The 27,711-nt window shown below is 37.5% G+C and overlaps 2 protein-coding genes and 1 non-coding gene across 4 annotated transcripts in view; 1 reads left to right on the top strand and 2 right to left on the bottom strand.

Annotated features, from left to right (window-relative positions):
* Nucleotides 1–4,744, top strand: part of LOC107850317 (cyclin-dependent kinase C-1) — a 37,636-nt gene extending 32,892 nt beyond the window's left edge. For both annotated transcript variants that reach the window (XM_016694743.2, XM_016694742.2), the window contains 2 exons: nt 3,679–3,749; nt 3,962–4,744. In XM_016694743.2, the coding sequence (XP_016550229.1) occupies nt 3,679–3,749; nt 3,962–4,487 (597 nt within the window). In that variant the 3' untranslated portion in view covers nt 4,488–4,744. The remainder of the gene's footprint in view (nt 1–3,678; nt 3,750–3,961) is intronic.
* Nucleotides 4,745–5,405: 661 nt separating this feature from the next.
* Nucleotides 5,406–27,440, bottom strand: LOC107850319 (ubiquitin carboxyl-terminal hydrolase 3). The gene is made up of 6 exons (XM_016694744.2): nt 27,105–27,440; nt 16,301–16,417; nt 12,529–12,627; nt 11,442–11,630; nt 6,212–6,393; nt 5,406–6,065 (listed from the first exon to the last, which is right to left on the bottom strand). Exons 1-6 carry the CDS (start codon nt 27,219–27,221, stop codon nt 5,660–5,662), a joined length of 1,110 nt encoding a protein of 369 aa, XP_016550230.1. The 5' UTR covers nt 27,222–27,440; the 3' UTR covers nt 5,406–5,659.
* TRNAL-AAG lies at nt 16,924–17,004 on the bottom strand. The gene has a single exon. It is a non-coding gene; the product is annotated as a tRNA-Leu (tRNA).
* Nucleotides 27,441–27,711: the final 271 nt, after the last annotated feature.

Raw genomic sequence — 27,711 nt, 5'->3', positions numbered from 1 at the left:
CTTGGAAATCAGTAAGGTCCCTCTGGACTAAACTTGCAGGAAACATCAAAATGAAAATAGGAAATGGAGCTAAAATTTAAATTTTGGAAAGATGTTTGGGTTGGACAGGAGACCTTAATGCACACTTTTCCTGTTTTCTTTTTGCAGCAATACTGAAGTCACTTTGGCAGAAAGTTGGTCAAATGGTTGGGATATATCTTTCAGGAGGAATCTAAATGATTGGGAAATAGATAGGGTGGCACAACTGTTATAGTCACTCAATGAATTTAAAGGTTTTGAGGCAGGGATAGACAGAATCTCATGGAAGCATTCAGAGGATGGAAGATTCAGTCAACAGGCTCTACAAAAAGGAACGCATCAAGCTCTCAGATTGGCTAGATGGAAACAGATCTGGACAAGTCAAGCACCAATCAAGGTCAAATGTTTTGTATGGTTGGAGGCTAAGAGGGGTTGTCTGACTCAAGAGGTACTGCAGAGGAAAGGTTGGCAACTAGTTCCCAGGTGTTTTCTTTGCAATGAGACAAGTGAGACCACCAACCATTTATTTCTACATTGTAGAGTCGCAGCTTAACTCTGGAATCTGTTTTTGAGACTCTCAGGCAATAGCTGGACAATGCCACAACACACAGCTGACCTGTTGAGCTGCTGGATTAGGAGAAGTGGAAGCAAAAGTCAAAAAAAGTGGTGGAGAATGATTCCAGCTTGCATATGGTGGTCACTATGGAAGGAAAGGAATGGAAGATGCTTTAGGAACAAATCTAACTCCATACAGAGAGTAAAGGAGAAATGTATCATATGTTGTATTTTTGGTGTAAATAGGAAGCTATAGTATAGAGGAGGTCGAACAATTGTAGATATGCTACGATCCTTGTAATTAGATTTGCTACTCTCTGAGATCCCTTTTTGGAGGTCTCCAGCATATCCTTAATGCTGAGGAATACAACAGTCTATCAATTTAAAAAAAAATAAAAATGTAATCACTACTTTTGCCTATTCTAAAGAACTTGGGGCCCACATATTCTAAACAACTTGGGGCCTGTGGGACGAGCTCAGCAGATTTTCATTCTGTAGAAAAGAGAGAAACATGAGTTCTTTATAGATTAAGGAAAGGTGATTACTATTTGAAAGATAAACATAGGAATTTTTTCTTTTTTGGGGGGTGGGGAGGGGGGAGCAGGATGGCAAAACAACTATTATTGACAAATCAGAAGCCAGTAGTAGTGGCCGAGAACTTGAGAACTTGTGTTTTTGTGTAGAAGAAAATTATACGATGAGAAAAGGTTGGATCAGTGAAAAAGAAACTTTCACTTAGTTAAATGGAGTAAAATCACTGCTAGGAAGTAAGAGGACTGGAAATGAAAACCTGAGGACGCACAATAGGAGCTTGCTCTAGAAGTAGCTATGGAGATTCAAGTACGAAACTGGGGCTGTTTGGAGGATTGTCCTCCACATGAAGTATGAAGCACATAGTGTATTGTTCAGGAACTGCCGATTTGGAATTATAACTATACTGACCACTGCTCTATAGGAGAACAATTCCCTGACTCATACCGATGGCCAGCCAACCTGATGCCACTTTGGCGTGCTACAAGAACAAGACACTTGGAACTTCACATTCAGAAGAAATTAGACGATTGGGAAATGATAAGAGTTGCTGCTTTACTATTTGTCCGGCAACCATTCCAAAGACTCATGTGAAGTTACTTTAGTTCTGTAGCCACATGATCAAGAAGATGTCTGTAATGAAATGAAGCTTGGGGCTAGCTCAACCCCAAAAGCTAACTCAAGAGGTGAGGATCCCACATCCCTTAGCTGATGTGGGAGACTCAATAGTGTCTTCATTGTAAACTCTTGTTACAAGACTTCTATGCAGACGCGCCTTTAGTAGAGTCGGTAACCCTGGTCTCTGATCTGGATACAACAGTCCCATTTCAAGTGTCTATCTTGGTTGGTGGACCCAAAATGCACGTTTGAGACTTAACCTTCTGAAAAGGGGGCATTTCTTGTGCAGTAGGTACCACTTGTATGGGAAGAATCAGAAATATAAACCACTTTTTCATTCATTGCAGAGTGTCAACAAAGCCATGAAATATAAACCACCTTTTCATTCATTGCAGAGTGACAACAAAGCCATGCACATACCCGAACATAGTAGGCCTAGAATGGGGAATACCGAGAACTACCACAGGCTGTTAGAAAGAGGAGAAAGAAGTGTAATATCACCCCAGCATGCATACAGTAGATTGGTTTGAAGACGAAGCTAATTCAGTCCAACAGCTCAAGTTTAGCTGTATTTCATTTTCTCAATGAGGAATTTGTAAATGAAGCAGAATACTTACCCTCTTGGAATCCCTGCAAGTCAAAAAAGGGATTCTTCTGTTGGGTTTCTGCTCGCCTGTAAATATTGCAGGACTTCCTTAGTGCTACTGTTATAATACATTTGTCTAAATAAGCTTATAGAAAGAGATCATAGATGGTTTAATATTTCTCAAATAACACAAATTCAAGTGTGATGTTGCTTAGCTAGTGAAAGTATCGATCACATCACAAGCTTTGGGAGCTTTTATTGTAATGTGTATTACCTTATATACAATGGTTGAAATAGAAGAACGTTGCAGGTGTTTTGTGTGCTAGGAAAATATCCTCAGTGAAAGAGTTCTTCTTTATGACAGTTGTGACGCTAGGGACGTTATGTTTTTGTGAATATTGAGATTCTAACATGTAATCCACTAGATAAATGTCATAAAAATGCAGATGTTAAAATGGGTGTCTCATTCAACTGATGGTGCATGTGGCACACGTTAAGATAAAAAGAAAGGTTGCTTGATATGATTTTGTCCATGTCATTCATGGACTTGTATCCATAGATGCACCAATATGGCAATTAAGATATGATAAAAAAGATTAGGTAACATGGACATCTCCCTCGTGACCAATGCATACTTAGAATAGAACAGAACGGGATCAAAAGATTCAAAGGGGCACGAACCATTTTGGATTTAGCTTGTTACATATACACTAGTTTGGATCAAGTGTGGGTAATAAAGCTTGCTGTTGTCACCTGGTGTTTTTCAGGAGTCTATTTCTTTTTATTGTGGTACAACGTATTGGTTTGTGCAAGGGCAAGTGAGGTTTTAGACAAACCAATTTATTGTACAAGACAAATTATTTAGTATGGATTGAAATGGACCTAAGTAGAGTGGAAAGGGTACCGGGGATTCATATGTTCAATCCCAACTAATGTGGTATTTAAGTGTTGCTTGTGTTTCAACAAACCTGAGAGAAAACTAGCACCAATAAGACTGGAAACAACTTTTATCTATCTTGGTGCATTTCCCATCTGACTGCTATTTATCTTTTACTTGTTTTACCATTATATTTATAACGGATCTAGATAATGCTTTTCTCTTTAGCAATCCAGCATGAGTCATTGAAAGCCAACAAATTGGAGATCTGTCAGTTTTGCTTTATATAATTACCTCAAAAGGACTACAGAATTTTGACATTTTTATCATCTCATGTAACCCCAATGTCGATATCTCCATTCTTACAAAGACATCTGAACTCTACTTTAAATGTCTTCAAATTCTATAATAAGTTGCTTGGCTGCATAAGCTTGGTTGCGCGTTTCTGCTCATATTCTAATTCTGGTTTTAATCAACCCCTCTTTTTTTGCAGAGAATATGTGCAAAGGATGCTCTAGATGCTGAATACTTCTGGACCGATCCCTTACCTTGTGATCCTAGAAGGTGTGCACCTCATTTACGTCATATTGTATTCCCGGCAACAATCTGGAACTTTTGGCCAATATGCTTACAGCTAACCACCTGTTATCCCAACTAATTTGCGATTTTATGGATTTATAAGCGTCAATGAAATCATATCCTGAGAAATATTATGATATGTATGCATATACATCTTTTAACCTAACAACCTGTTTCCACACTCTTGTGTTAAACAGCCTACCTAAGTATGAATCATCACATGAGTTCCAGACTAAGAAAAAGCGGCAAAAACAGAGACAGAATGAAGAAATGGCCAAACGACACAAGCTGCAGCACCCACAGCAACATTCACGCCTCCCTCCTATCCAACAGCCTGGTCATTCCCAGCACTGGGGTGGACCTAATCATCAAATGGGCAATTCCCAGCCTGCAATATCTGCTGGAGCTGGTCATCAGTATGGAAAGCCTCGTGGTCCTGGAGGGCCAAATCGGTATCCTTCAGGTGGAAACCCTGGAGGGGGGTATTATCAAGATCGTGGGGCACAGGGTGGAGGTTATAGTAGTGGGGCATATCCACCTCAGGGACGAGCCCCACCTTATCCTAGCAGTGGCGTGGCTTCCAGTGGTCCTCGGGGACCGACTGGTGGATATGGTGTTCCTCCTAATTACTCCCAAAGTGGTCAATATGGAGGTTCTGGTGCAGGGAGAGGTTCTAACCAGATGAATGGAAACCGTAACCAGCAATATGGTTGGCAGCAATAGAGCCTGATCTGTGTGTGCAATATAGAAAATTCACTGGCTAGACAACATCAAAGAAAACCAACATCAATAGTTAGAAATTGGAGGTTCATGCAACATCTTTTGCTTATCTCAAGAGCTATAACATACATGTAAAGGCGTGGTCTTTGTGAAGGAAATTTTAGTAGTGGATCATTTTTGGCTAAGGTATATACAATTTTTTGCGACAAGTTCTGCTGCCTAATTCTTTTAAATACATAGTAATTTATTGGTTTAAACTAGATATTTTTGATATTCTGGATTAATCCATAGCCTGGGATATGCATGTAGATGTAGTGATGATGGTTGGCACTACAGTCGTGCAAGCAATTAACTTTTTTCAAAATAGGCTAAACTCATTTCAGCAACTTTCATCTTTTGAATGTGAGTTTTTCACTAGTTGACATTCCCTCCATACAACATAGCCAGTTTAACCATTACTGTTGCAATTTAACTATTTCCAAAATAGATTAAAATCATTTCAAAGAAACATTAGGAATGGCATTTCAGTGTTTGGCGCATAGAGAGGATTAAAGCAAATGCAATCTCTGTTGATCTTGTATAGGTTTCCTCCACCTTTTCTGTTTGTGTTGAATACTTGAATACTTGTTTTTATTTCTTTGGAACCCTAGGGAAACTCACAACCTGTCCTTTGGGTGAGCACTGTGGAAACACGTTGCAAACTAAATTTTGAGCTCTATCTGGAGTAGTGTAACATCGTAGAGTTTGTAAAAGTTTATGCCAAGTCATCATCTCATGTGAAGCCCATTTTCATCTTTTGATATAAAGTGGAAAATGCCAACAGAAAGCTTTTTGGCTTCAACAAATTATGCATCAGAAAGAGAAGGCCAATACTTCTAAATTAGATAATGGATCACAGTAACGGATTAACACACCATAAACTGAAGAATAGTCTCTAAACTCAAGTATCACATGCACTACATATCCTTTTCCCCTTTTATTGTTGGAAATATAGATGATAAAGCTTTTACCATCCACTGTACAAAGCAACAACCTAGATACGCATTCTTCACATTTCATGTCAGCTCACTAGAAAATTTTTGAAGATACTACAAGTAGCAAATAATAAAATTTACCATTAGAGGGAGAAATTGAGTTCAAAATTGGAAAGAAAATAAACTAAACTCATAAAGCTACTAACTAGTGCTTCCATTGGAGACTCTCTCGTAAAATAAGATGTACCCGTGATCTGTATTGCTGGAATACTCTTGAGCTGACCCAAAGAATGTTTGAACGGCCGACTCATCAATCATCTCAACATTCTCATCATCAAAGAGCAACCAGTGGTTGTGACTCTTCACAAGGCTAACGTAGTGTCCGTGGTTTGGTCCACTCCCAACATGGACTACCACAGCGAATAAGGAGTACTCAGCGTCTGCGTCCTCAACTGTATTGCTCAGCTTCAGCTCAAGTGGGAAGACAACACGGTACGAAAGCTTCTTATACCGGCCAAGCTGTTCGATGTATTTGAACCGTTTCAAATGGATAACTAGGATGTGAGGGGGCTTTTTAATCTTCATCCTCTTCTGAGCTTCCTGCAAGCTAAGTTCTCAAATATGGTGAATTAGTTAGTTAGCTAGGGATAAAACAGCAAAGAGACGAATCGAGTTATTTTTCTACATCTATGTCAAATAGGACTAAGGCGTTCTTTGTAATTATTCAACAAGAAAGCAGGAAACACATCATACCTGCAACACTTGTCGCAGAAGAATTTATCCTCTGCATTCAAAGTCTCTGTAGAACTAAAGTTCTTCAGGCAGCTAGTAATTGAACTGTTTTGTTCAATGTCAAGGCTCAAATCAAGAAATGTCTCATCTCTTGCAGTTACAGTCTCACAACGCAAGCACTTCGTTTCATTTGTGAGTATACCCTGGAAGTAAATACTATTAGGATCAATAAAAGACCCTAGAAAGTACTGGTTTCAGTTGAAGAGTAGAGAGAGTACTGGTTGAGACATGAAAAGAACAGATAAAATAGTCACTCTCTTTTTCGTACTGTCAAAGAAATGATGTTAAAACCTTAGTTCTACTCATGAACACTACCTTAGTTCTACTCATGAACACTTCTTTCTTTTTCTATCTCTTTTAATTTGGACAAGACAGGTCAGATACGGAAAGAAGTATAAGGATGCAATATCAGGCACTTATTCGGACTTGCCAATTTTGTGGAGAATCTACAAGGAAAGCACATCGATCCCTGAAAATATCAATCAACTATGCCTTGATCGCCCAATAGTTGGGTCGACCAAAAGAATCCTTTAATCCCATTTCGTTCGGCTTATTTCATTCCAATACTAAATAATTGACATTTAATATATTAGAAATTCTTTAAAACTAGAAATTCTCTAACTCTTTTTTTTTAATTAAAAAGAAGGGCTCGAGAGAGACCTAATACAAAACTAAACAACACCATCAACTACTATGCCCTAGTCTCAAACAAGTTGGGACCGTCTGTGACATGTTTCTCCATTGAAACTCATCTCGGGCTAATATTATATAAAAAAAAATAACTACAAGTACCAGAAAGCGCTCTCATTTTGTAGCGGTATATGAAACTCTTGACATATAACTAAAAGATTCCTAGAAAAGTTTAAACGAACATAATTAAAACGTATTTCCAACTAATTGGCACCATATATATAGAGCTTTCTCTTCGATTGTGCCCCATCTATCGCTAACACTCTGTTTGGATGGTGGTTTGCCGTGGTTTCATAATGTATGGTACTGTATGGTATGTTATTATACTATATAGTACAATACAATACCATGTTTAGATAGACTGTATCGTTCATTGTTGTTTAATAATAGTTTTATTGTTTGGCTTGACAGTATGGTACAGTATTGTAACTGATAAGTTTACTAAAATACCCTTTAATTATTATAAATATTAAATTTATCAATAATTGTTAATAAAATAATTTTCTTCCTACTATTTTCTCATAAATTATGTCATGTAGATATATTAAGTTGTTAAATTCATGTAAATTCTAACAAAGTCAATAAACGAGTAGATCAAGATAAATATAACTGGACTCATTTTTTATAGTAACAAATTTCATTTCTTTTTGGTGTTTTAAGACGTGACACCAACGACAAGTACAAAGTTTGAATGCATCTTTTGTGTATGCTACAGGTATGTTCGGTATTGAAATCAAAAAAACATTTTTTAGGAAAATAAATTATTTCTTACTTATTTTCTTATGTTCGTTATGCAAGCAGGAAAATATTTTCTAAAAGCATTTGTATATATTTAACACAAAATAGTGAAAACGAATATGATAACGGGGAATGAAAAAACTTAATTTTTTTAAGGAAAGGGTAGTAGAGTAGGAGGTCGGGATAGGGGCTGGGGTAAGAATTTTGTTTTAAAAAAGATTATTTAAAATAAAATATTTTTTTCATTTTTTTTTTATTTTTTTTTTTGGGGGGGGGGGGGGTGGGGGAGCTGGTAGGGGTAGGGTGGTGTAAGAAAATTTTCTTAAAAGTTTTAAAAATAAAAAGAAAATTGGTGGGGGAGGGGGGGCTTGGGGTGAGGGCGGGGTAACAAAGTTTTTGAATTTTTAAAAAAAATAACTTTAAAAATAAATTAAGGCGGGGGTTATGAAAGGGGGTGGGGTCGGGTAGGGGGTGGGATAAGCAAAAGTTTGAAATTTTCTAAAAAAAAAAAGATTTAAAAAAAATTGGGGGTAGGGTGGGGGTAAGGGGGCGAGGGCCGGGGCTGGTGGGGTAGGAGGTGGAGTTAAATAATATAAGGTGAAGGGTAAAATAGGATTATATAATATTAAGTAAGGGCATAATTGAAAAAAAAAAAAAAAAAACAAACCATGAGATACCACCAGATTGATGGTTACAAAAAGTGAGGGACCAAACTATGAAACTAAACCATACCATATCATATATTTTAAAAAACAATCAAAACAAATATGGTTCTCTTAGTAACTATATTATACCATACCACAGGAAACCACTATCCAAACAGAGGGTAAGTCTACATGGATTCCAACAGATTGTAGATCCTTAGAGACACCGCCATTCTATGAAATTTTAGATCTACCTTGTTCCATTTCAACACCTGCACTCCATAATCGTACTCCTATAAACCAGTGCATCTAAAGGTCCACATTAGCCATGAACACAGCATTTCAAGAGACCTCTTATTTTATCCTCGATGGGTGCTACTTGCACGCTTTTGGTGCAATGTGATCATTTTAAATTTTGTCATCTTAACATTCACATCTCTACAACACCCATGTTGTGGACGTGTTAGACTTTAGCAGCCTAATATTAACTCCTCCCATATAACATATTTTTCTTATAATTGTTCTAAAGATCCTAATTTTGACTTTGGTAGGCAAATTCTCCCCATAACACTCAGCACTTCTTCATTTCAACCATCCGATTATCATTCTTCTTTTTGGATAAGTAAATGTATTTCATTCAAAAACAAGGCCGAGATGGCCGTATACAAAGATAAACCAAAAGGTAAAGAATCTACAAAATCTGTTTCTCTACAAAGTCAACCCGTTCCTCTCTACAACAAAGGAATTTTATGGGTTCATCAAAAGAAAATAAGTGACCGGAGGCTATTCCTCAACTGAGAAAAACTCAACTCTACCCCCTCAAAAGCTCTCCTATTTCTCTCATTCCACACAACCCACATCAATGCAAGAGGGACAAAATTCCATGCCTCACATCTTCTCATCCTATTCTCGCTTCTCCAACAAAACACTAAATCTTTCACAATTCTTGGCATTACCCAAGAAACTTCGAACCACCTAAGTATATCCCACCATAATTTCATGGTTTTGACACAATGAATAAGAAGATGATCCACGTCTTCCCATCTCCTTACACAAGAAACACCAGCTGAACCAAACAACCTTTCGTTTTCTAACAGTTCCGCTGTCAAAACCACCCCTGTAGATGCTAGCCAAGAGAAAAAGCACACCTTCCTTGGCACCGATGCTATCCAAATTATCTCACATGGAAACACAACCTCCTCCCTAATTTCTTATAGAAAGATTTAATAGAGAGAACTCCATTGCTCTCCAAACCCCACCACAAAGCATCAGGTTTATCACCGAGATGACTTGCCTGTGAAGGACGGCCATCAACCTTCGGAGCTCGGTAACATCTTCATCTATCACCCCATTCTTCAGCATCACTCTAGTCTCTAGAGACGAACGTAGATATCTGAATTGGCAATGCCGTCTAATCTCATCTCAACTTCACTCTTCTTGTGCAAACATATTTTGAAATATATACATTCAATCTTACTTCTACTTATTGTGAGTCTTACTCTCTAGAGTACTTCTCCATACTCCAAGCTTTTGGTTAACACCTCGTTGGTTTCTTCTGTTAGTACAATAGTGTCAACAAATAGCATATACCAGTGGACTACAACTTATATTGTGCAAACCCAATTGGTTGCTCTTGATATGGTCTGTAAGAATCTTTTTAGTTTCTAACTTATCCAAGTCCTTGTTTTTTATCTGCAAGGAAAAAAATTAATGTGAACTTAATTAAGTTAAGAAACAATGGAAGATTAGATTATAAATATTTTATGATGACTTTCTATGATTTTTAAATCCACCTCCTTGTTTCCATATCTTCAATCATCCGCATCTACGGACTGGTGCATAAATTACTCTCTCCTTATGTAAGATGTCATAATTCTGAATCTTTCTCAATCTATGTTATGTGGCAGTTTGACTTGGCAGGGGTTTTAAAAAAGAAAAAGGCTTTTGACACTTGTGGTCTAAAACATATCAGAGATATTTGTATGACTATAAATCTATCTCATTAAGAGTAAAATGGATATTTTAAAATTAAATTGTTACTAAATATAGAAATGTATCATTCTTTTTGAGACTGATTAAAAAGGAAAGTGTGTCATATAAATTGGAACAGAGGGAGTATGAATTTCTAGGACACCCATTTTTTTGGATACATCAAGTCTTAGATATCAAATATTAACACCTAGAAGATGTTGCTGGTCTCACGATCGTTCCATAGAACATGCCTATCACTGTTGTTACGCATCTTCCCATCATATAGCATTGCTGTAGCATTCTCCCATTTCAGCCATCATCTACATCATCAGCCTGTAAGGTCTCTTCATGCAGCATTACATTCTAGCAGAGCTCCTCCAATTTAGTAATCCCTTATTTTTTTTATTTTTGAGAAATTAACATATCTATTATCAACAAAGAAAGCTACACCAAAGGTTACAAAAAAAAAATCCTTTTTTTTCAATTGTGTTACATTGTATTTATATGTCAATTTCAGTGTAAATATCTGAATTGTTAGGAGTTAAGAACCACAATCTCGTCTCACTTTGCTTTCATTCTACTAATCGAATTCGAGGCTAAACTTATAATGCATATATTCTTAATAGATAAGAGACCCTCCACTTTAGAGTTCACATTTAGCATTTGACCGACCCCGTCGCTAATTTTGAAATCTGACATAACATCATTTCCAACTAGCATGCACCATTTCAAGTATGAGTTCGAAGCAGATCCCTAATGTAAACCAGCAGTTCATTATTATCACTCAAAATATTCTTCATTTCCTGTTTGTATCCAGAGACTGAACAAGGTACATGACAAGACTGAATGTAAGACCCAACCACGAAGTGCTGAGCACCAAAACAACCCAATTTAAACAGTCCTGGAAGATAAAACATGAAAAAAGAAAGGAAAAAGAAGAACACAGTTGCTGACATTTCAGGTGACGTACACAGCATATTCAATGTAGTGGGCCACCTGGGAGGGTAGAGTGTACGCAGACCTTAACCCTACCACAGAGACAGAGAGGCTGTTTCCGAGAGACCCTCGGCTCAAAGAAAAACAGTAAGGTCATCCATAACCAGAAATGATGGCATAAGCTGATAATTGCCAAGACAAGCAAGTTTTACCTGGAAATTTTTGTGCACCCATGTAACCAGAGGCTCCTTTTTAACACCATTAGCATGAACACTGGTTGGCCCATTCGCAATCTTTTCTGTTGGGGACGAAGTTTCTTGATCACTTTTAGTAGCACTGGCTTCTTTCTCCAGTATGTCAACCAGTTCATTCAGCAAATAGTTCAAAAATTCGTGTGCATCCTAACAAAGAAGGATATCTATAAACATGAGTGGCAGGAGTGTACATCAGAGCATATAACCACCAAAACACAGAGGGAAATGAAGAGCAAATGATGAATAAAAGTCAAAAGCATCATGACAGTTAATTTTTAGCTATCAATTATTTGGAAACACGAGTATATCTCTCTCTCTCCCTCCTCTCCTCCTGGTCAGTAGAGTTCAAGTCTTCAATTTTAAGACAAATTTCAAAGAAAGCAAGTTTTAAGTAAAGCTGGATCTGATGACCACATGCATTCCCTCCACATAGGAGAAACAATGTGGAGCAATTAGAATATTTAACCCTTTTAAATGAACTTAACCTCCTAGTCACTACATTAACATGAAAAAGAATGTTTCAGACTAGCACAACAATAATTAATTTTTAATCTGGACCAAACAAAGGCAGAGAGATATCTTCAAAGATAACAAATGGAAGTCCCTTAGGCAGGGGAGACAGGCTTTGGCATACTCCCCGGCAAGTTATTTCACTTTTGTAATGTTAGAGCTTGCAAACTAGATATTAAAGCAATACTATTCTCTTCTGCAACACAATTGACTCCAACCAAGGATTTTTTCATTTGATCTAGATCATTTGGCAGCCTCGAAACAAGATTTCCAGTTCAACACAATTAGATTTCTCATTCACACACTAGCCCAAGAAAAAAACTACCAAATGCAGCATGAAAAAAGAGGAAAATATATGAAGCAACTCATTAGTTTTTGCATTTCTAGCAATTTCACATCATACAAATGCAAATAAAAGGGAGAGAACGTTTGTTAACACTTAACAGACAAACCTAGGGGCTACCTTCCCCATACTTCATACAAAGAAGGAATATTAGTTTCTAATAGCATTTTAAAAGAAGTGACTATAGAACACCTGATGCATATAACTGCGGAAAATCTCATTCTGCTTCTTCAATCTCTGTACAAAGCGCTTGGGAGCAATGACACCAGTTTTCTTCTTTTGTGAGCTTATCTACAAAATGACAAGAATAAGCCCATTGGTTCAATGATGAAGTATAATATTGATCATGGACTAATCTATACAAAAAGATACAAGTTCTGGCAATGTGCTTTCAAGTTTCAACTATTTGCGAATAAAGGAGGGGGGCATTACTGATCCAAACTAATAATGTACAACCTTTTAAAGAGAACAAACAGATGGTAGGAAATGAATTATCTTACATGCTTAGCTAATTAAAGCCTTTTCCAAATCATAAAAGTTGGTCTCAAATTTTATGTGTGAGACAGTGAAAACCGATCTATTACTTGAACTTGTTATTTTCTAATAGTACACTCCCACCGTCCTAACTTATGCAGCACTTTCCGCTTCCTGAGAGTCAATTTAACTAATCTTTGAAGCTAATTGAATTAAACTGAATTAGATCAATTCAATTTTTAAAATTAAACTTTATTTATTCAAAAATTACACAAAAATAAGTTGCAATTTTTCACATGTCAATATGATAAAAAATACATTTTAAAATGTCGGTCAAAATAGTTTGAATCTCGAAAAAGAAGAGTGTCACATAAATTGGGACAAAGGAATCATTACCGAAGTCGTTAGTTCAGTTTAACGTTCCCAAAAGACTAGCAAAACAAACATTTACGTGCCTAAATTGCAATTGCCAACATTTAATCGGATTGGACTAAACACGTGCACTTATTTGGGGCCTACACTTTAGTAGATAAATCGTGAAACGGTGAAAGCATTTGTTCTTTTCTCTAGAAACAATAATAATAACTAAGAGAATAAACCAAGAATAATTGCACAATATACTACTCAACGACAAGAACATGACATAGATCTCAAGACAAACACTTAGCCAAGTCATATTAAAGATGAGAAACTAAGAAATAAACCAATAATTGAGAGCAACATGGCTGTTGGACGGGCCATTAACAAGCACACAAATTACTTTCTGCACACCTCTAGGAAATCATCTTCTAATTTATTTTCAGCCTTACAGCAACAAGAAACAACATTGAATTCCAGGTATTCCCCACAAATACAATAAAATTGCCTTAAGCCAATTGATGATTCTTTTTGGGTCAAACTGAAAACACTGAACCCATGACAAAACCCAAAAGGGTCAGACCAGGGAAGTGGTTTTTGAAACTGAGCTCACCGGTGCAAAAACCCAAACAGAAACCCTGAATCTGCACATCATCTGAATTCTACACATAAAGTGTGACTGGGAAACAAAACTTCAAAAGGATCACAATCCACATTCATGTCCTGAAAACAACTACCTAGCCCCATCGAAGAGCTGGCTATTGGTACTTGTCCACTCTGAGGAACATTCCTTTATCCCTTTGTGCAAGTGAGAAGTATAAAAAGCAACTAGATATGTTCTGGAGCTGATAAGCTATTTTTGCTACTCTATTTTTGTAACTATTATGCATCCCCTTGATGCCAGCAATGAAATTATTTGCTTCATCAAAAAGGAAAAAAAGTGGGAAAGGGTGGAGGAGTTGAGGTTGAGGAGGATCGTGACTATTTTCGAGAATTAGTTCGGATTTATGTCAAGTCGCTCGAACACAGAAGCCATTCATCTTGTAAGGAGACTAGCGGAGCAATATAGGGAGAGGAAGGACTTACACATGGTGTTCATTATGAAAAAGTTTCCAGCTTGGAGGCTAGAGGTGTTCTTCTGGCGTATACTAGGTCGATTAAGGACATGTACAATAGAGCCAAGACTCATATAAGAACTGTGGGAGGAGACTTGGAGCACTTTCCCGTATTGATAGGGTTGCACCAGGGATCGACTCTTAGCCCATTTTTATTTGCCTTGGTGATGGATGTATTGACATGAAAAATTCAAGGTGAGGTGCTTTAGTGTATGTTATTTGCGGATGGCATCCTGATTGACGAGTCCCGCGGAGGAGTTAACGCTAAGTTGGAGGCTTGGAGGCAAACCCTAGAGTCTAAAGGGTTTAGGTTGAGCAGGACCAAGATGGAATATTTGGAGTGCAAGTTAAGTAAGGTGACACATGAGGTTGACGTGGTAGTGAAGCTTGATACACGGGGCCATTCAAAAAGAAGATAGTTTAAAGTATCTTGGGTCTATGATCCAAGAAAATAGAAAGATTGACGATGATGTTACCCATCGTATTGGTGCAGGGTGGATGAAATTGAAGTCTCGCATCCGAAGTCTTGCGTTATAAAAAGGTGCCTCCTAATAAAGGCAAGTTCTATAGAGTGGCGGTTAGACCAGCTATAGTGTATAGGGCGGAGTGTTGGCCAGTCAAGAACTCTCACATCCAAAAGATGAAACGAAGACGAGAACACTGTGACGGATGTGTGAGTTTATTAGGAGAGATAGAATTAGAAATGAGGTTATTTGAGACAAAGTGGGAGTGACTTCGGTGGAAGAAAAGATAAAGGAAGGGAGGTTGAGATGGATTGGACATGTGATGAGGAGATGCATAGATGCTCCCGCACAGGAGTGTGAGAGATTGGCTATGGATTTCAAGCTAGGTTCAGGTAGCCAAAGATGTATTGGAGGGAGGTAATTAGTCATGACATGGAGTAGTTACAGCTTATTGAGGACATGAACTTAGATACAAAAGTGTGGACGCGATTAGTATAAAAAGTTAGTAGAAAGCAATGCATCCTTGCTAATAGGGAAGAGTGCTTTGTTGTGCTATCCATGTTAGTAGTCGTAGTGTTATGCTTGTACTGTCTTGTTCTTGGAGTTTTTGTGGTGCTTGTTTCAAATAGATCGATTGTAGTATTACTTTATCGTAGTCTTGATTCTGCTATTATCTGTCGGTTTGTTACTACCAACCGTTTCTTGTTTTTATATAATGCTTTTTTTTCTGAACTGTTTCTTTGTCGTGAGCAAGGGGTTTATCCGAAACAACCTCTCTACCTCACTGTTGAGGTAGTGGTACGGACTGCGTACACTTTACCCAACCAGACCCCACTTTGTGGGAATTTACTGGGTGTGTTGTTGCTATGTTGTTGCTGATCAAGAAGTATAAAATCAAAGAAAGAAACTTAAGAAGAACATCTCAACAAGATTCTGGTTTATCTGATTCATATAATGAGCCATAAAGAGAAACGAGCATAGTATTTTGTGTACCATACTAGTTTGTATCCGCTTACTTTTTGTATTTGTTATATTGTTATTGGTGCTAAGCTGGGGGTCTATCAGAAACAGCCTCTCTACTTCTCTTGAGGTAGTGGGATGGTCTGTGTACACTCTACCCTCCCCAGACCCCACTAGGTGGGAATACACTGGGTATGTTGTTGTTGTAAAGAGAAACGAGCAACATTTTAGTTTTATTAAAACCTGAACACGCTGATTATGCATTTAAAATTAAATTCTATTTAAATCTCTTCACTAACCTTGAAAAGAAAAAAAATCCCCATTAACGCTGAGTATTTTGGATATGTAAATTCTAATGAACACAAATTCTCTAAATAGAGAGAATGGACATTAATCCAAGGATCTATCCTAACAGCTCCTAGCTGTTACATGCAGATATGGAATTCATAACTGTTTTCTTTTTTTTGTTGATAAGGATCATAACTGTTATTTTTTAGCAGCTTAACCCATGATTCTGTTTGCTCGTGCAACATGATTAAATAATCAAGGGAAAACAATTAGGAAAAGAAAATATCAACAATAGTCATGTAATACCTGCATAAACAGGTCAGCAAGGCATGTCAAGAGATTTTCATCTGCGTCAGCAAGATTTTTGTTATTTGAATAATAATCCAGTAGCTGTTCTCGAAATGGAACACAGAAATATAGAGCCTGTTGAAAGGAACAAGAACAAGATAATGCTATCAACTTCAGGATCATACATAATAAAACGCATATAAGCAATGTTATCAATGTGGGGTTCATCTATAATTTAACATATGTATACATGCAGGGTGAGATCAACAGTCTCTTTTAGGTTTTAGCAAGCAGACAGTACATCATAAGGCTAACAATAACTAGTATCTACATTTCACACAAATAAACGGATGCAATGCATTTAAACCTCCTTTCACCATTTTCAACATTCCAAAAACTAAATCAGAACCAATCTTTTAAATATTTTCTGGTTTTTGCTTCAATCTGTATGCAAATAGGGTGCTGGTGGGTGAATTTTTTCATATCTAAATTACTGAATTATCTAACCAACAACAAACCCCGTATATTCCCACATAAGTGGGGTCTGGGGATGGTAGATTGTACGCAGTCCATATCACTACCTCTAAAGAAGTAGAGAGGTTGTTTCTGATAGACCCCCGGCTCAAGATAAAAATTGCAAATGTTGAGAGTGGGATTTAAACCCACGCCCTTTCGGACCAGAACCTTAATCTGGCGCCTTAGACCAACTCGGCCATCTCAACTTTAATAATACTGAATTATCTAACCACCTCATCTAAAAACCTAACCATCAAAAAGGCACACTTTTACTTAGTTATCCCTTCAAGTTTTTAAAAGAGGTGGTCATAAAGTTCATAAGGTATTAGAGTAGGTAGAGGTCCAAATAATATGTCTTACATCCTGCCCTTCATTAAACAATTCACCTGCCTGACACATTAAAAAGAATTTCATCTGCACACAAGGAGGCATGTTGAAGGCATAAATACTAAATAAAAATGTGAACTCAAGCAATTTAAGCTTTTAATGAGCTGATGACAATTCAATATAAATGATCGATCAAAACTATTTTCACCTTATCCTGTTCGACAATTGATAGATGGAGAACAGAAACAAGGCAGACCCGTCAATTAAGGAAGGATTAATAATGTCAAAAGATAAGTACCATAAGGTTAAACGAGAAGAAAGGTTTTCGAATACATATGAGAGAAGATCATATCTTATGATATTCATCAGAATTCACATTGCTTAGTCCACCCTTAAGACCTACCTTCACGTTCAACTACAAAAACAACTCAAACTTCCTCTATATAATTTTTTTGGTAAGTCTTCCAGTACATAATTTTCATCAACTTAAACTTTCATTTTAATCTCTCTCTCAATAACACCTACCACTTTAAGACACTCCTACTATTTATGAAGACAACAAATGTGCCAACTAGCAAAAGACTTAAAATGATTTCTCAAGAAGCAGAAAAGGTACAGCTACATGCCAAGTTTCAAGAACAGGAAGTACACAGTTGCTTGAAAAAATGTGCTGCAGACAAGGCTCCAGGAACTGATGGGTACACTATGGGATTCTTCATCAAGTGCTAGGAAGCCTTACACAATTTCTATGAACAAGATGTTTGAGAAGAGTTTCAATGCTACATGCATTGCCCTGATTCCAAAGAAGAAAGGGGCCAAGGAGCTAAAAGACTTTAGACCAATAAGCTTGATAGGAAGCTTCTACAAGCTATTGTCTAAAATACTGACCGAAAGACTAAAGAGGGTGATGGACAAGCTGGTAGACTGTCAACTTGATGAATTTTCGGAGATAGCGGTATGAACTGCGTACATTTCACCCTCCCCAGACCTCACTGTGTGGGAATATACTGGTTTGTTGTTGTTGTTGTTGAGACAGATCATGGATGCAGTGCTGATAGCTAACGAGGCTGTAGATTCTAGAATGACTCAAAGAAACCTGGAATCCTCTGTAAACTCTATAAACTGGACGTTGAAAAAGCTTATGAACATGTTAATTGGGTTGTAAACTCTGTAAACTGGACATTAAAAAAGCTTATGAACATGTTAATTGGATTTTCATCTGAACACTCTCAGAAGGATGGGGTTTGGTGAAAATGGATTAGATGAGTCAACTTTTGCATATCCAGTATTTCTGTTCTTATTAATGGTGCACTTGAAGGGTTCTTTGCAGCTCAAAGGGTAATAAGACAGGGGGATCCCTTATCCCCTTTCTTACTCACTCTTGCAATGGAGGGTCTAGGTAACATGATAAACACAACATAGATCGGTGGATGGATTTCTCGTTTTGAGGTAGCCAGCAAAGATGCAGAACGCCTGGAGGTGACACACCTCCAATATGCTGATGACACTTTGATTTTTTGTGATGCAGAAGAAGAGCAATTAAAATACCTTAAGAGTAATATTAGTGCTTTTTGAAGGAATTTCAGAACTGCATATCAATTGGAGAAAGAGTCATATCCCAAATATGGAATATCTGGCCTCTATCCTAGGAGGTGTAATGGGTGCCCTACCTTCTACTCCCTCTGTCCTATTTTACTTGTCCCAATTTGACATTGCACATTGATTTAAAAAAACAATTAATAACATGACTATTTTATCATAGTACCCCTATTAAATAATGTTTACATTTTAATTTGGAGAAAAAATAATTAATACTAAGGGTAAAAAGGGAACAAAAAAATTGTCTTGTTTTGATTAATGAAAAATGACAAGTACTATGAGAAATCAAATTAGGAAATTTGGGAAGAGTAAAATAGGACGGAGGGAGTATATACTTAAGGATGCCACTGGGGGCTAAATCAAAATCAAACAAAATCAAACAAAATCTGGGAAAATGTCTTGAAGAAATGTAAAAGAAAGTTGTCAAGATGGAAACTCAGTATTTGTTAATGGGATGCAGACTTACTTTGATCAATGTTGTTCTTGATGCCCTCCAACATACATGATGACTCTATTTCCCATCCTAGGCAGTGTTGTGCAGAGGTTAGATAAAATTAGGAGGTCCTTTTTCTGGCAAGGTAACAAGATCAGAAAAGGGTATCACTTAGTGAAGTGGAAGGTACTCATAACTAGTAAAAAGCAAGGGGATTTGGGTATTAAAAACTAGAAAAAACATAGCAAAGCTTTGAAGCTGAAGTGGTTGTGGAGATATGCTCAAGAATCACATTCCTTATGGAAAAATGTGATCAAATTGAAGTATGGTGAGATGGATGGATGGGTTACCAAGGAAGTTATAAACCCTTATGGAGTAACTGTTTGGAGATCAATCAGAAACTGGTGGCATATCATGCAAAGCCACACTGTCATCGAAGGTTAATGATGGTAGTAAAGCTATTTTTTGGAAGAATGTGGTTAGGCAATAGGAGTCTTACAGAGATGTTTCCAGATTTGATTGACATAGCCCTACACAAAGACAGAACTATATCTGCAATGTGGACTCCACAAGGTTGGGATTTAACTTTTAGAAGAGGAATGAATGACTGGGAGATCCCTAGATTGGTTGAACTCTTTAAAGCACTTTCATTCCAAGGTCTTAAAGAGGGAAGGGACAGGCTTTGATGGAATCGGCATAACAGTGGGTCTTATAAAGTTAGTTATGGGTACAAGTTCTAGGTAAAGTAATGCTTCAGTCGAGCAGGTGGCCATGAAAACAAATTTGGAGGGCCGAAACACCTTTGAAGGCGGCATGCTTCTCACGGTTGTTAGCCAAGGAGGCTATGCTAACACATAGAACTTCAGAAAAAGGAATACAGTTCTAGCTACACATTGTTGTTTGTGTAGAGAGGCAGTTGAGACAGTAAGACATTTATTCTTACATTGCAGAATTACTAATCAACTATGAAAGATTTCCATTAATCTCAGAGGCATGCAGTGGGCAATGCCTAGCAAGATTGTTGACACTATATCTAGTTGGGAGGAAGCAGGGAAGGGTGCAAAGAATAGGGACTAGTGGAGAACCATCCCAGCATGTATTTGGTGGACTGTCTGGAAAGAGAGAAATGTTAGATGTTTTGAAGACAGAAGTAGAACTTTGCAGAAGATCAAAACAGACTGTATTTTGCTTTCTCAACGACACCAAAGAGGATTGTCTTCATATATTTTTTTCACAATGTCCCTAACATAGTCAAAGTTATCTTCCTTCTTTGTAAGGTCCTGTGTGCAATAACAAGTTAAGGGGTATGGTTTGCATTGAGTTAGTCACAAAATATCACATGGAGTTGCCGGTACTATACCAATCTCTCCCACTTGATTTTTCTTTTGTGGTCCGTGACATCGTATATGTGCTAGGGTTTACTTGGGTGGCTCTACTCTTTGGATGTTTCTACTTGTGACATTACTATTCTAGCTCCGTCAACTTAAGTTTATCTTACGCACTATGTACTGTACCACAACTTGGAAGCGGCCTTCAAATAATCTTGAGGATCCAAATCATACACTGATAGGGGAATATTGATCTTTTGAAGACTATACGACTATCCTATGCTTTTTCTCTCCTTTTTTCCTCTTCCTTTTGATTTTTGTTTTTTCTTGTCTTTGACGCAATTAATATCTTTAGACATTTTCTCGTATTCTTCATAGTATTTTTTCTCCTATGTTATGATTTCTCTGTGGGGCTCTTTGGTCACAGACGGTTCTCGATTTGCTAACTTGTTTTCATAGTTCCATCATAGTGATGGAGCTTATGGGGATTGTCGAAGGGGAACACTCATTTTCATTGACATCATGAGTCATCTTCCAAATCCAAGGAAGAATGTGAGTCAAATATACTGAATGAACCATTTGAGTCAAATAGTTCAAATTCCAATAAAGGCAAAAAAATGTATGGTGATCTATTGCCATCTGTAAAAACCTTGATAGACAAGAGTTATCCGGTATTGTCATAGTGGGTGGTAGCACGTAACCAGTGAATTAGTCAAGGTGTAAACAAGTTGGCCCGGACACAATCTTTCTAGAAAAAGAATGAGAATGATGTGACATCTTTGAGCTTTTGGCCAAAAACATTCCTGAACTATACCTCAAGGTTAAACTACATCCTTGTACTACCACAGTGAACAAAAAATGTAATAACTTTTATTTATTTGTCAAACTCTGTTAAAAACTAATATAATGGAGGATGGATTTCTTCTCCATAAGTGTTGGGCCATAAGTGTGCTTGTTATGCTGGGATTTGATTTTATGAGTAGAAACAGGATGAGATGGATGGAAAATTGGTGGATAGGTGTAGATGAGCATTCTGATGCACAAAGAAATAATATTGGAGTCCCTAAAGTCATAACTAGGTATTCTGCTATCAATCAATACTTTATGAGGGGCAACAAGATCTGCTATCACACTAAGGGGTCGTTTGGTAGAGTGTATTGAAATGTTAATGCATGCATTAGTTTAATGTGTATTAGTAGTACCTTGTTTGGTATACCTTTTTACCCTATGTATAACTAATGCAAGCATTAGTTATACACTCTATTGTGTATTGAGGTGTGTATTACTAATACCTCAAAATCCATGGCATTAGTAATGCAATGGATCTAATGCATGCATTAACACGCTTAAAGACCCTATTACCCCTCAAAAAAAATTCCACATCCTTTCCAACATATATATTGAGGGTATTATGTAAAGAAAATTTTTTTTTTTAAGAAATTATGTAATTCATGTTTTTTTTAATACATCGAACCAAACACTGCATAAGAAAAATACAAACATAACTAATGCAAGCATAACTAACACAAGCATTACTAATACACCATATTTTGCATTATTCTTATACACTCTACCAAACGACCCCTAACAGATTGGCCTTCTCTATACTAATCCATTCCTGTCTGCGGGGGACATTTCTGAGGAAGCTAAAACACTGGAGGACCAATTGACTCGGGAGGAATGGCAAGCAATCAATAAATTACTAAGTTACTAGCCAGATGAGGAATTAGCGCTGCTGCATGGAAAGGAAAATATGATCTAGTATTTGATAAATGTTTCTATCAGTACGGCAGCTGCAAGGATAATTGATATCGGTGAGATAGAAATTGTTGGTGGTAGATTTGAAAATCTCTGTGTGTCCACAAAGATAAAGCATAGAAACTCTCACTGTGATCTGACACTGAAATTTTATGGATTGTACGCTCCTGAAGGCTCTCTTGCCCAGGTCTGCCTTTTCAAATGTCATCTTTTTGAATAGTCGTAATTAGCTATATATGTGAAACTAAAGTACACCATAAAGTGTCTGTATAGCTCTTTAGTTGCCTCTCCTGCTTGAGTGATTATGTGATTAGAATGTTTCATTAGATCCTGTGGCTGACGCTACCTCGGATAAAAACTGGTGATCTTTGGTACTCAAGTTCCTTTCCAATCCTCTGTCTGTAGTTCACTTTTTATTTAGGTCCTTTCCCAATCCTCTACTGTGAATTTTTCTCTTTATTATGTTTATTAATGTCACAGATCATATAATTGGCGCTGTAAAGCTTTGTAAAAAGAAGTTAACCTTTTGCATAAGTAGTCCTTGATATTTTTTCCGAATGGTGGTGTATCAACTAATCCACCATTTACCTACTATCTTTGATCAAGACACGCATGAGTCACACTATCCACCGAGGCTTGATACAGAGTTGAAAACAAATTTACCTATTGTTTTTTAAATCACTGTTGCGATTCAAACCATTATCTGTCCACACACTCCGGTGGTAGAATCATGGCTTGACTTGTGCATGAAATTGCATGTTTACATTTTCTTATGGTGTGTGTGTTTTAGAGCTTAGTTCTCTAATGTAGAAATGTTAGCAACAGAAATATGTTCTTGTTTCTGGTTATGCATTTTCTTGTTTTTGGTATTCAGCTAGACGTATTGGAAAAGGATAAATAGATACACTTCGATTGAAATGAATTCCATCATTTCCTTAATCCGTGAACTTGAGAAGAGTTTCCTTTAATATGTTCTTGCTCTGTAAACTCAGTTATCATTAGTGATTGTACTGCAGAGAGAATGCTATCTGTAATTTGCTCCCGAACAGAGGCAACTCCATTAAAGTAACCTTGTGTTTGTTCTATTATCGAAATGATTGGAAATTATATGATTAATTCCAAGGAACAGCACAAAAAAGACAAGAAAGCGGAAGCAAATAAATCCTCATAATTTGATATATGGCATAACAGGAATGCCCCACTGTAAATATTTCAATGTACACAACAACATACACAGTAAAATATTTCAATGTAATTGTTCTTTGTTATAAGTTAACTATGTTAAATTCCCTGAGTACTAAATCCGCTGGGACGTGTCCATCTATGCACGCGCTAACCTGGATAGGATGGAATTAATATCGACTATTTTACAGCTGAAGCGGGGCCTGATGAGATTCTGGTGGATTTTTGGATGTTTACAAGTAGGGCAGGTTTAAGGTGGTTGATTGATTTGTTCAACGGCATTTTCAAGACGGCGAGAATGCCTGAGGCTTGGAGGTGGAGTACGATAATTCCGTTATATAAAACAAGGGTGACATTCAGAGTTGTACCAACTATAGGGGTATCAAGCTATTGAGTCATACTATGAAGATTTGGGAAAGGGTGGTTGAGCGGAGATTGAGGAAGATCGTGTCCATTTCGAAGAATCAGTTTGGTTTTATGCCTGGTCGCTCGACGACAGAGGCAATCCACCCAGGGAAAGTAAGAGGGATTTGCACATGATGTTCATCGACTTGGAGAAGGCGTATGACAAAGTCCCTAGGGAGGTTCTTTGGAGATGCTTAGAGGCAAGAGGGGTCCCGGTGGTGTAAATTAGAGCTATTAATGACAAGTATAATGGAGGAAAGACTCGGGTGAGAACGGCAGGAGGGGACTCAGAGTATTTTCAGTCGAGACAGGGTTGCATCAGGGTTCAACTCTTAGTCTGTTCCTGTTTGCGTTGGTGATGGACGTGTTGACACGACGTATTCAAGGGGAGGTGCCGTGGTGTATGTTGTTTGCGGACGATGTAGTGTTGATTGACGAGACGCGGTGGGGGGAGGGGGGTGAATGAAAAATTGGAGGTTTGGAGGCAGACCCTGGAATCTAAGGGGTTCGGGTTGAGTAGGTCCAAGACGGAGTATATGGAATGCAAGTTTAGTGACTTGAGGCAGGAGGACGATGTGGTGGTGAGGTTGGATTCCCAAGATGTTAGTAAGAAAGATAGTTTTAAGTATCTTAGGTCTATGATTCAAGGGAATGACGAGATTGATGAGAATGTCTCTAACCGTATTAGAGCAGCTTGGATGAAGTGGAGGCTCGCCTCGAGAGTGTTGTGTGATAAAAGGTGCCACTTAAGCTTAAAGACAAATTCTACAGAGTGGCAGTCCGTCCAGCTATGCTATATGGAGCAGAGTGTTGGCCAGTCAATAACTCCAACATTCAAAAAATGAAGGTGGCGGAAATGAGATTGTTGTGTTGGATGTGTGGACTTACTAGAGGAGATAGAGTTAGGAATGAGACAGTCCGGGAGAAGGTGGGAGTGGCTTCGGTAGAGGACAAGATGCGGAAAGGAAGGCTGAGATGGTTTGGGCATGTGATGAGGAGGGGCACGGATGCTCCAGTTCGTAGGTGTGAGAGGCTAGCGTTGGATGGCTTCAGGAGGAGGAGAGGTAGGCCGAAGAAGTACTGGAGGGAAGTGATTAGACATGATATAGAGCAGCTTCAGCTTACTGAGGACATGACCCTAGATAGGAAGGTGTGGAGGTCGCAGATAAGGGTAGAAGGCTAGGACGCGTGCGTGGGTTGTAGCAAGTAGTTAGAAGAACTTATGTATAGCCGGGTTAGTAATCCTAGGATTGTCTCCATAGGTAGGAGCCCCTATTCAGGAGGGTTTTGGTGTGGCGGGTGTCTCTGGTCTGTGAGTGAATGTTACTACTAGGTGGGTGTCGTATTCCGGATGCCCTATTTCTTATCTCTTATTTCATATTGCGCTTATTTATCTCATTTCGTATTGCTCGGATTTCTATTGTATTTTAGTATGTCTTATTCCTTCTTATGTTATGCATCCATCATGCTTCATGTTTCATTACGCTCTTGTTTACTATTCTCTATCTTGAGCCGGGGGTCTATCGGAAACAACCTTTCTACTTCTTTGGAGGTAGCGGTATGGACTGCGTACATTTTACCCTCCCCAGACCCCACTTTGTATTTGTGGGAATACACTGGGTTTGTTGTTGTTGCTGTAATACAATTCACAGCTTCTTTATCGCCTACATGACAATCATTTGTGTAGCACAAAAACATTGCAACCAAATCATACTTGATCTCTTTGGCTGGCGATTGAATCATATCAACCATTGTTGCTTAAATAAGCAAAAGCACTTTGTGCTGGATGTTAGACGACAGGGTGAAACTAAGCAGACGAAAAGGAGGCATTTGTTAGGAAGTGTCTCTCTTGGTTAGAGCCGAAAGTTTTTCTAAAAAAAAAAATTTGAAACTGGTAACTGTAGGTTAGAGCCGACAGTCTGTGCCAAGAAAACTAACGGAAAGATGGATCTTGTAACATTTTGGATTGTTCAGTTGTGGTAGTACAAGAATGTACTTTAAGTTTGGAGTATAGTTAAGGGATGTTTTTTGGCCAAAAAACTCTTACCATCTTTTCACTTCTCTCTAATACACTCCACCAATGTTGCTTGCTCTATTGGACTCGAGATCACCAGCTACAACATTAGCCAAAACAAATTCCACCTCTATCTTTTCCGAGGCTCGTACCATGCCAAGAAGGAACTTGTCCTTCATTTTTCCTATTCCTAAATCTTTTTGCTTCCCTTTGATGATTAGAATTTTTTTTCGCCTGCTTCTGTTTAACTTAGACATTTTTGCATAGTACTTCCCTTTTCAACCTAAAAAGATGTCTGCTTGGTAAAACCCTTTAGCTACATGAACTTGGATCGAAAATTTTGTTACTTCCCTTTTAAGAGAAGCATTTATGTTCTCATCATTCTGTTCTAAAACTTTAAACTAACAAATTGATTAGTTCATTTCCAGATATGTTGGTTCTAATGTATGATATAGTTGGTTTAATTTTATGAAGACTGAAATATGACTGAACCAAAGTTTTTCAAGATGCCAATTTGCTTGCTTCCAATAGGTTTCACTTGGTCTTTTGAAAATATCATAGTCCTTTTTCTTCAGTGACTTTTTGGCACCACCGGTCAAAGCAAAATGCTTAGAACAAAACTGAAGCAATCCAGTACAGAACTACCTACTTACAAGTGCCAGTATATCATCCAGCAGAAACCAGAATACTCCCTCCATTCACTTTTATTTGTCAGTTCTGGATATTGCACGCCCCTTAAGAAATTAATATGAGTATTTTACCACAATACTCATATTAATTGACGTATCGTCTTAGGTCGTGGGAAATGATGTATGGAATAAGTAATAAATGCCAAGGGTAAAACAGGAAAAAAATAGTAATCGTCTTTTCTTGATATGTAAAATGTGACAAGTAAACATGAAATTGATTTTTACTGATAACCGTGGTGTCTGGACAGCTTTCGCGCACCTCAACTAAATCCACAGATACATGGCACCTCCCACTGATATCAGGTAAGTAGAAATGAAAATCTATTTTTGAAATACTGGACAATAAAAGCAAACAGAGGGAGCTTGTCTCAATCCCAAGCTAATTGAGTATGTCTATATGAAACTTCATCCACTTCAGTCAATCAATCAATCAATAGCTACAACACCATCACAAATTCCATAAAACAATTCCCCAAAAAGGTAAATCTTTTACCATAATTCCAATAATCTAAGCAAATAATAGTTGGTAGTATGAAAATGATGCAAATCAAAAGAAAAAGAAAAAAAGGACCTGAAGAACGCTGTTACAATAGCAAGTATTGCCGAAATTCTCAAGGCCAAAGTAACGTTCTCCTTCAGGAAACTGGTCACCTAAAGCTTTCTCGAGTTTCGAACCAGCTGCACCCATCTCACTTCATTCCCGGTATTAGGCGGGTTTCTTCGAGTTCTCTGCGATTTACAAAACACTGATGAAAAAAATGAATCAGACGAGGTGAAAATGAGGGCTTTTTTTCCGATGGAGAAGAATGATGAACAAACAAAAAACAATATATATATATATATATATATAATAATAAAATAATATTTCTCTATTTTCTCCTATATATAATTATATTATTATTATATTACTTTTTTACTTTATACTTATAGTACTTACTAATAGGAGGGAATGGGGAGAAAAAACAGGCAGCTATCCGTGAACCTGCTTCTTCTTCCTTCTTCATAACTTATTCATTTTATAATTTTATTATATTATTTTTAATTAATTATTATAAATTATTTATATATTAAAAATTAATTATACTTATTAATAAAAGGGAATAGAGAGAAAAAGCAGGTAGTTCTTCGTTAATATGTCTGCTTCTCCTCCCTGCTTCATCAGTTATCCTCTGTAATTT

This window comes from Capsicum annuum, chromosome 12 (genome assembly GCF_002878395.1).
Source record: "Capsicum annuum cultivar UCD-10X-F1 chromosome 12, UCD10Xv1.1, whole genome shotgun sequence".
NCBI classification, from domain to species: Eukaryota; Viridiplantae; Streptophyta; class Magnoliopsida; order Solanales; family Solanaceae; genus Capsicum; species Capsicum annuum.
This window is presented reverse-complemented; position numbering and strand designations above follow the sequence as displayed.

Excerpts from the sequence above, each read along its gene's own strand:
- LOC107850319 (XM_016694744.2), bottom strand. The coding sequence starts at position 27,221 with ATGGGTGCAGCTGGTTCGAAACTCGAGAAAGCTTTAGGTGACCAGTTT. Across the intron at positions 16,418-27,104 it reads ATTGTAACAGCGTTCTTCAG|GCTCTATATTTCTGTGTTCC; the intron begins GTCCTTTTTTTC and ends TCCTTTCAACAG. Across the intron at positions 12,628-16,300 it reads TTGCTGACCTGTTTATGCAG|ATAAGCTCACAAAAGAAGAA; the intron begins GTATTACATGAC and ends GTCATTTTGTAG.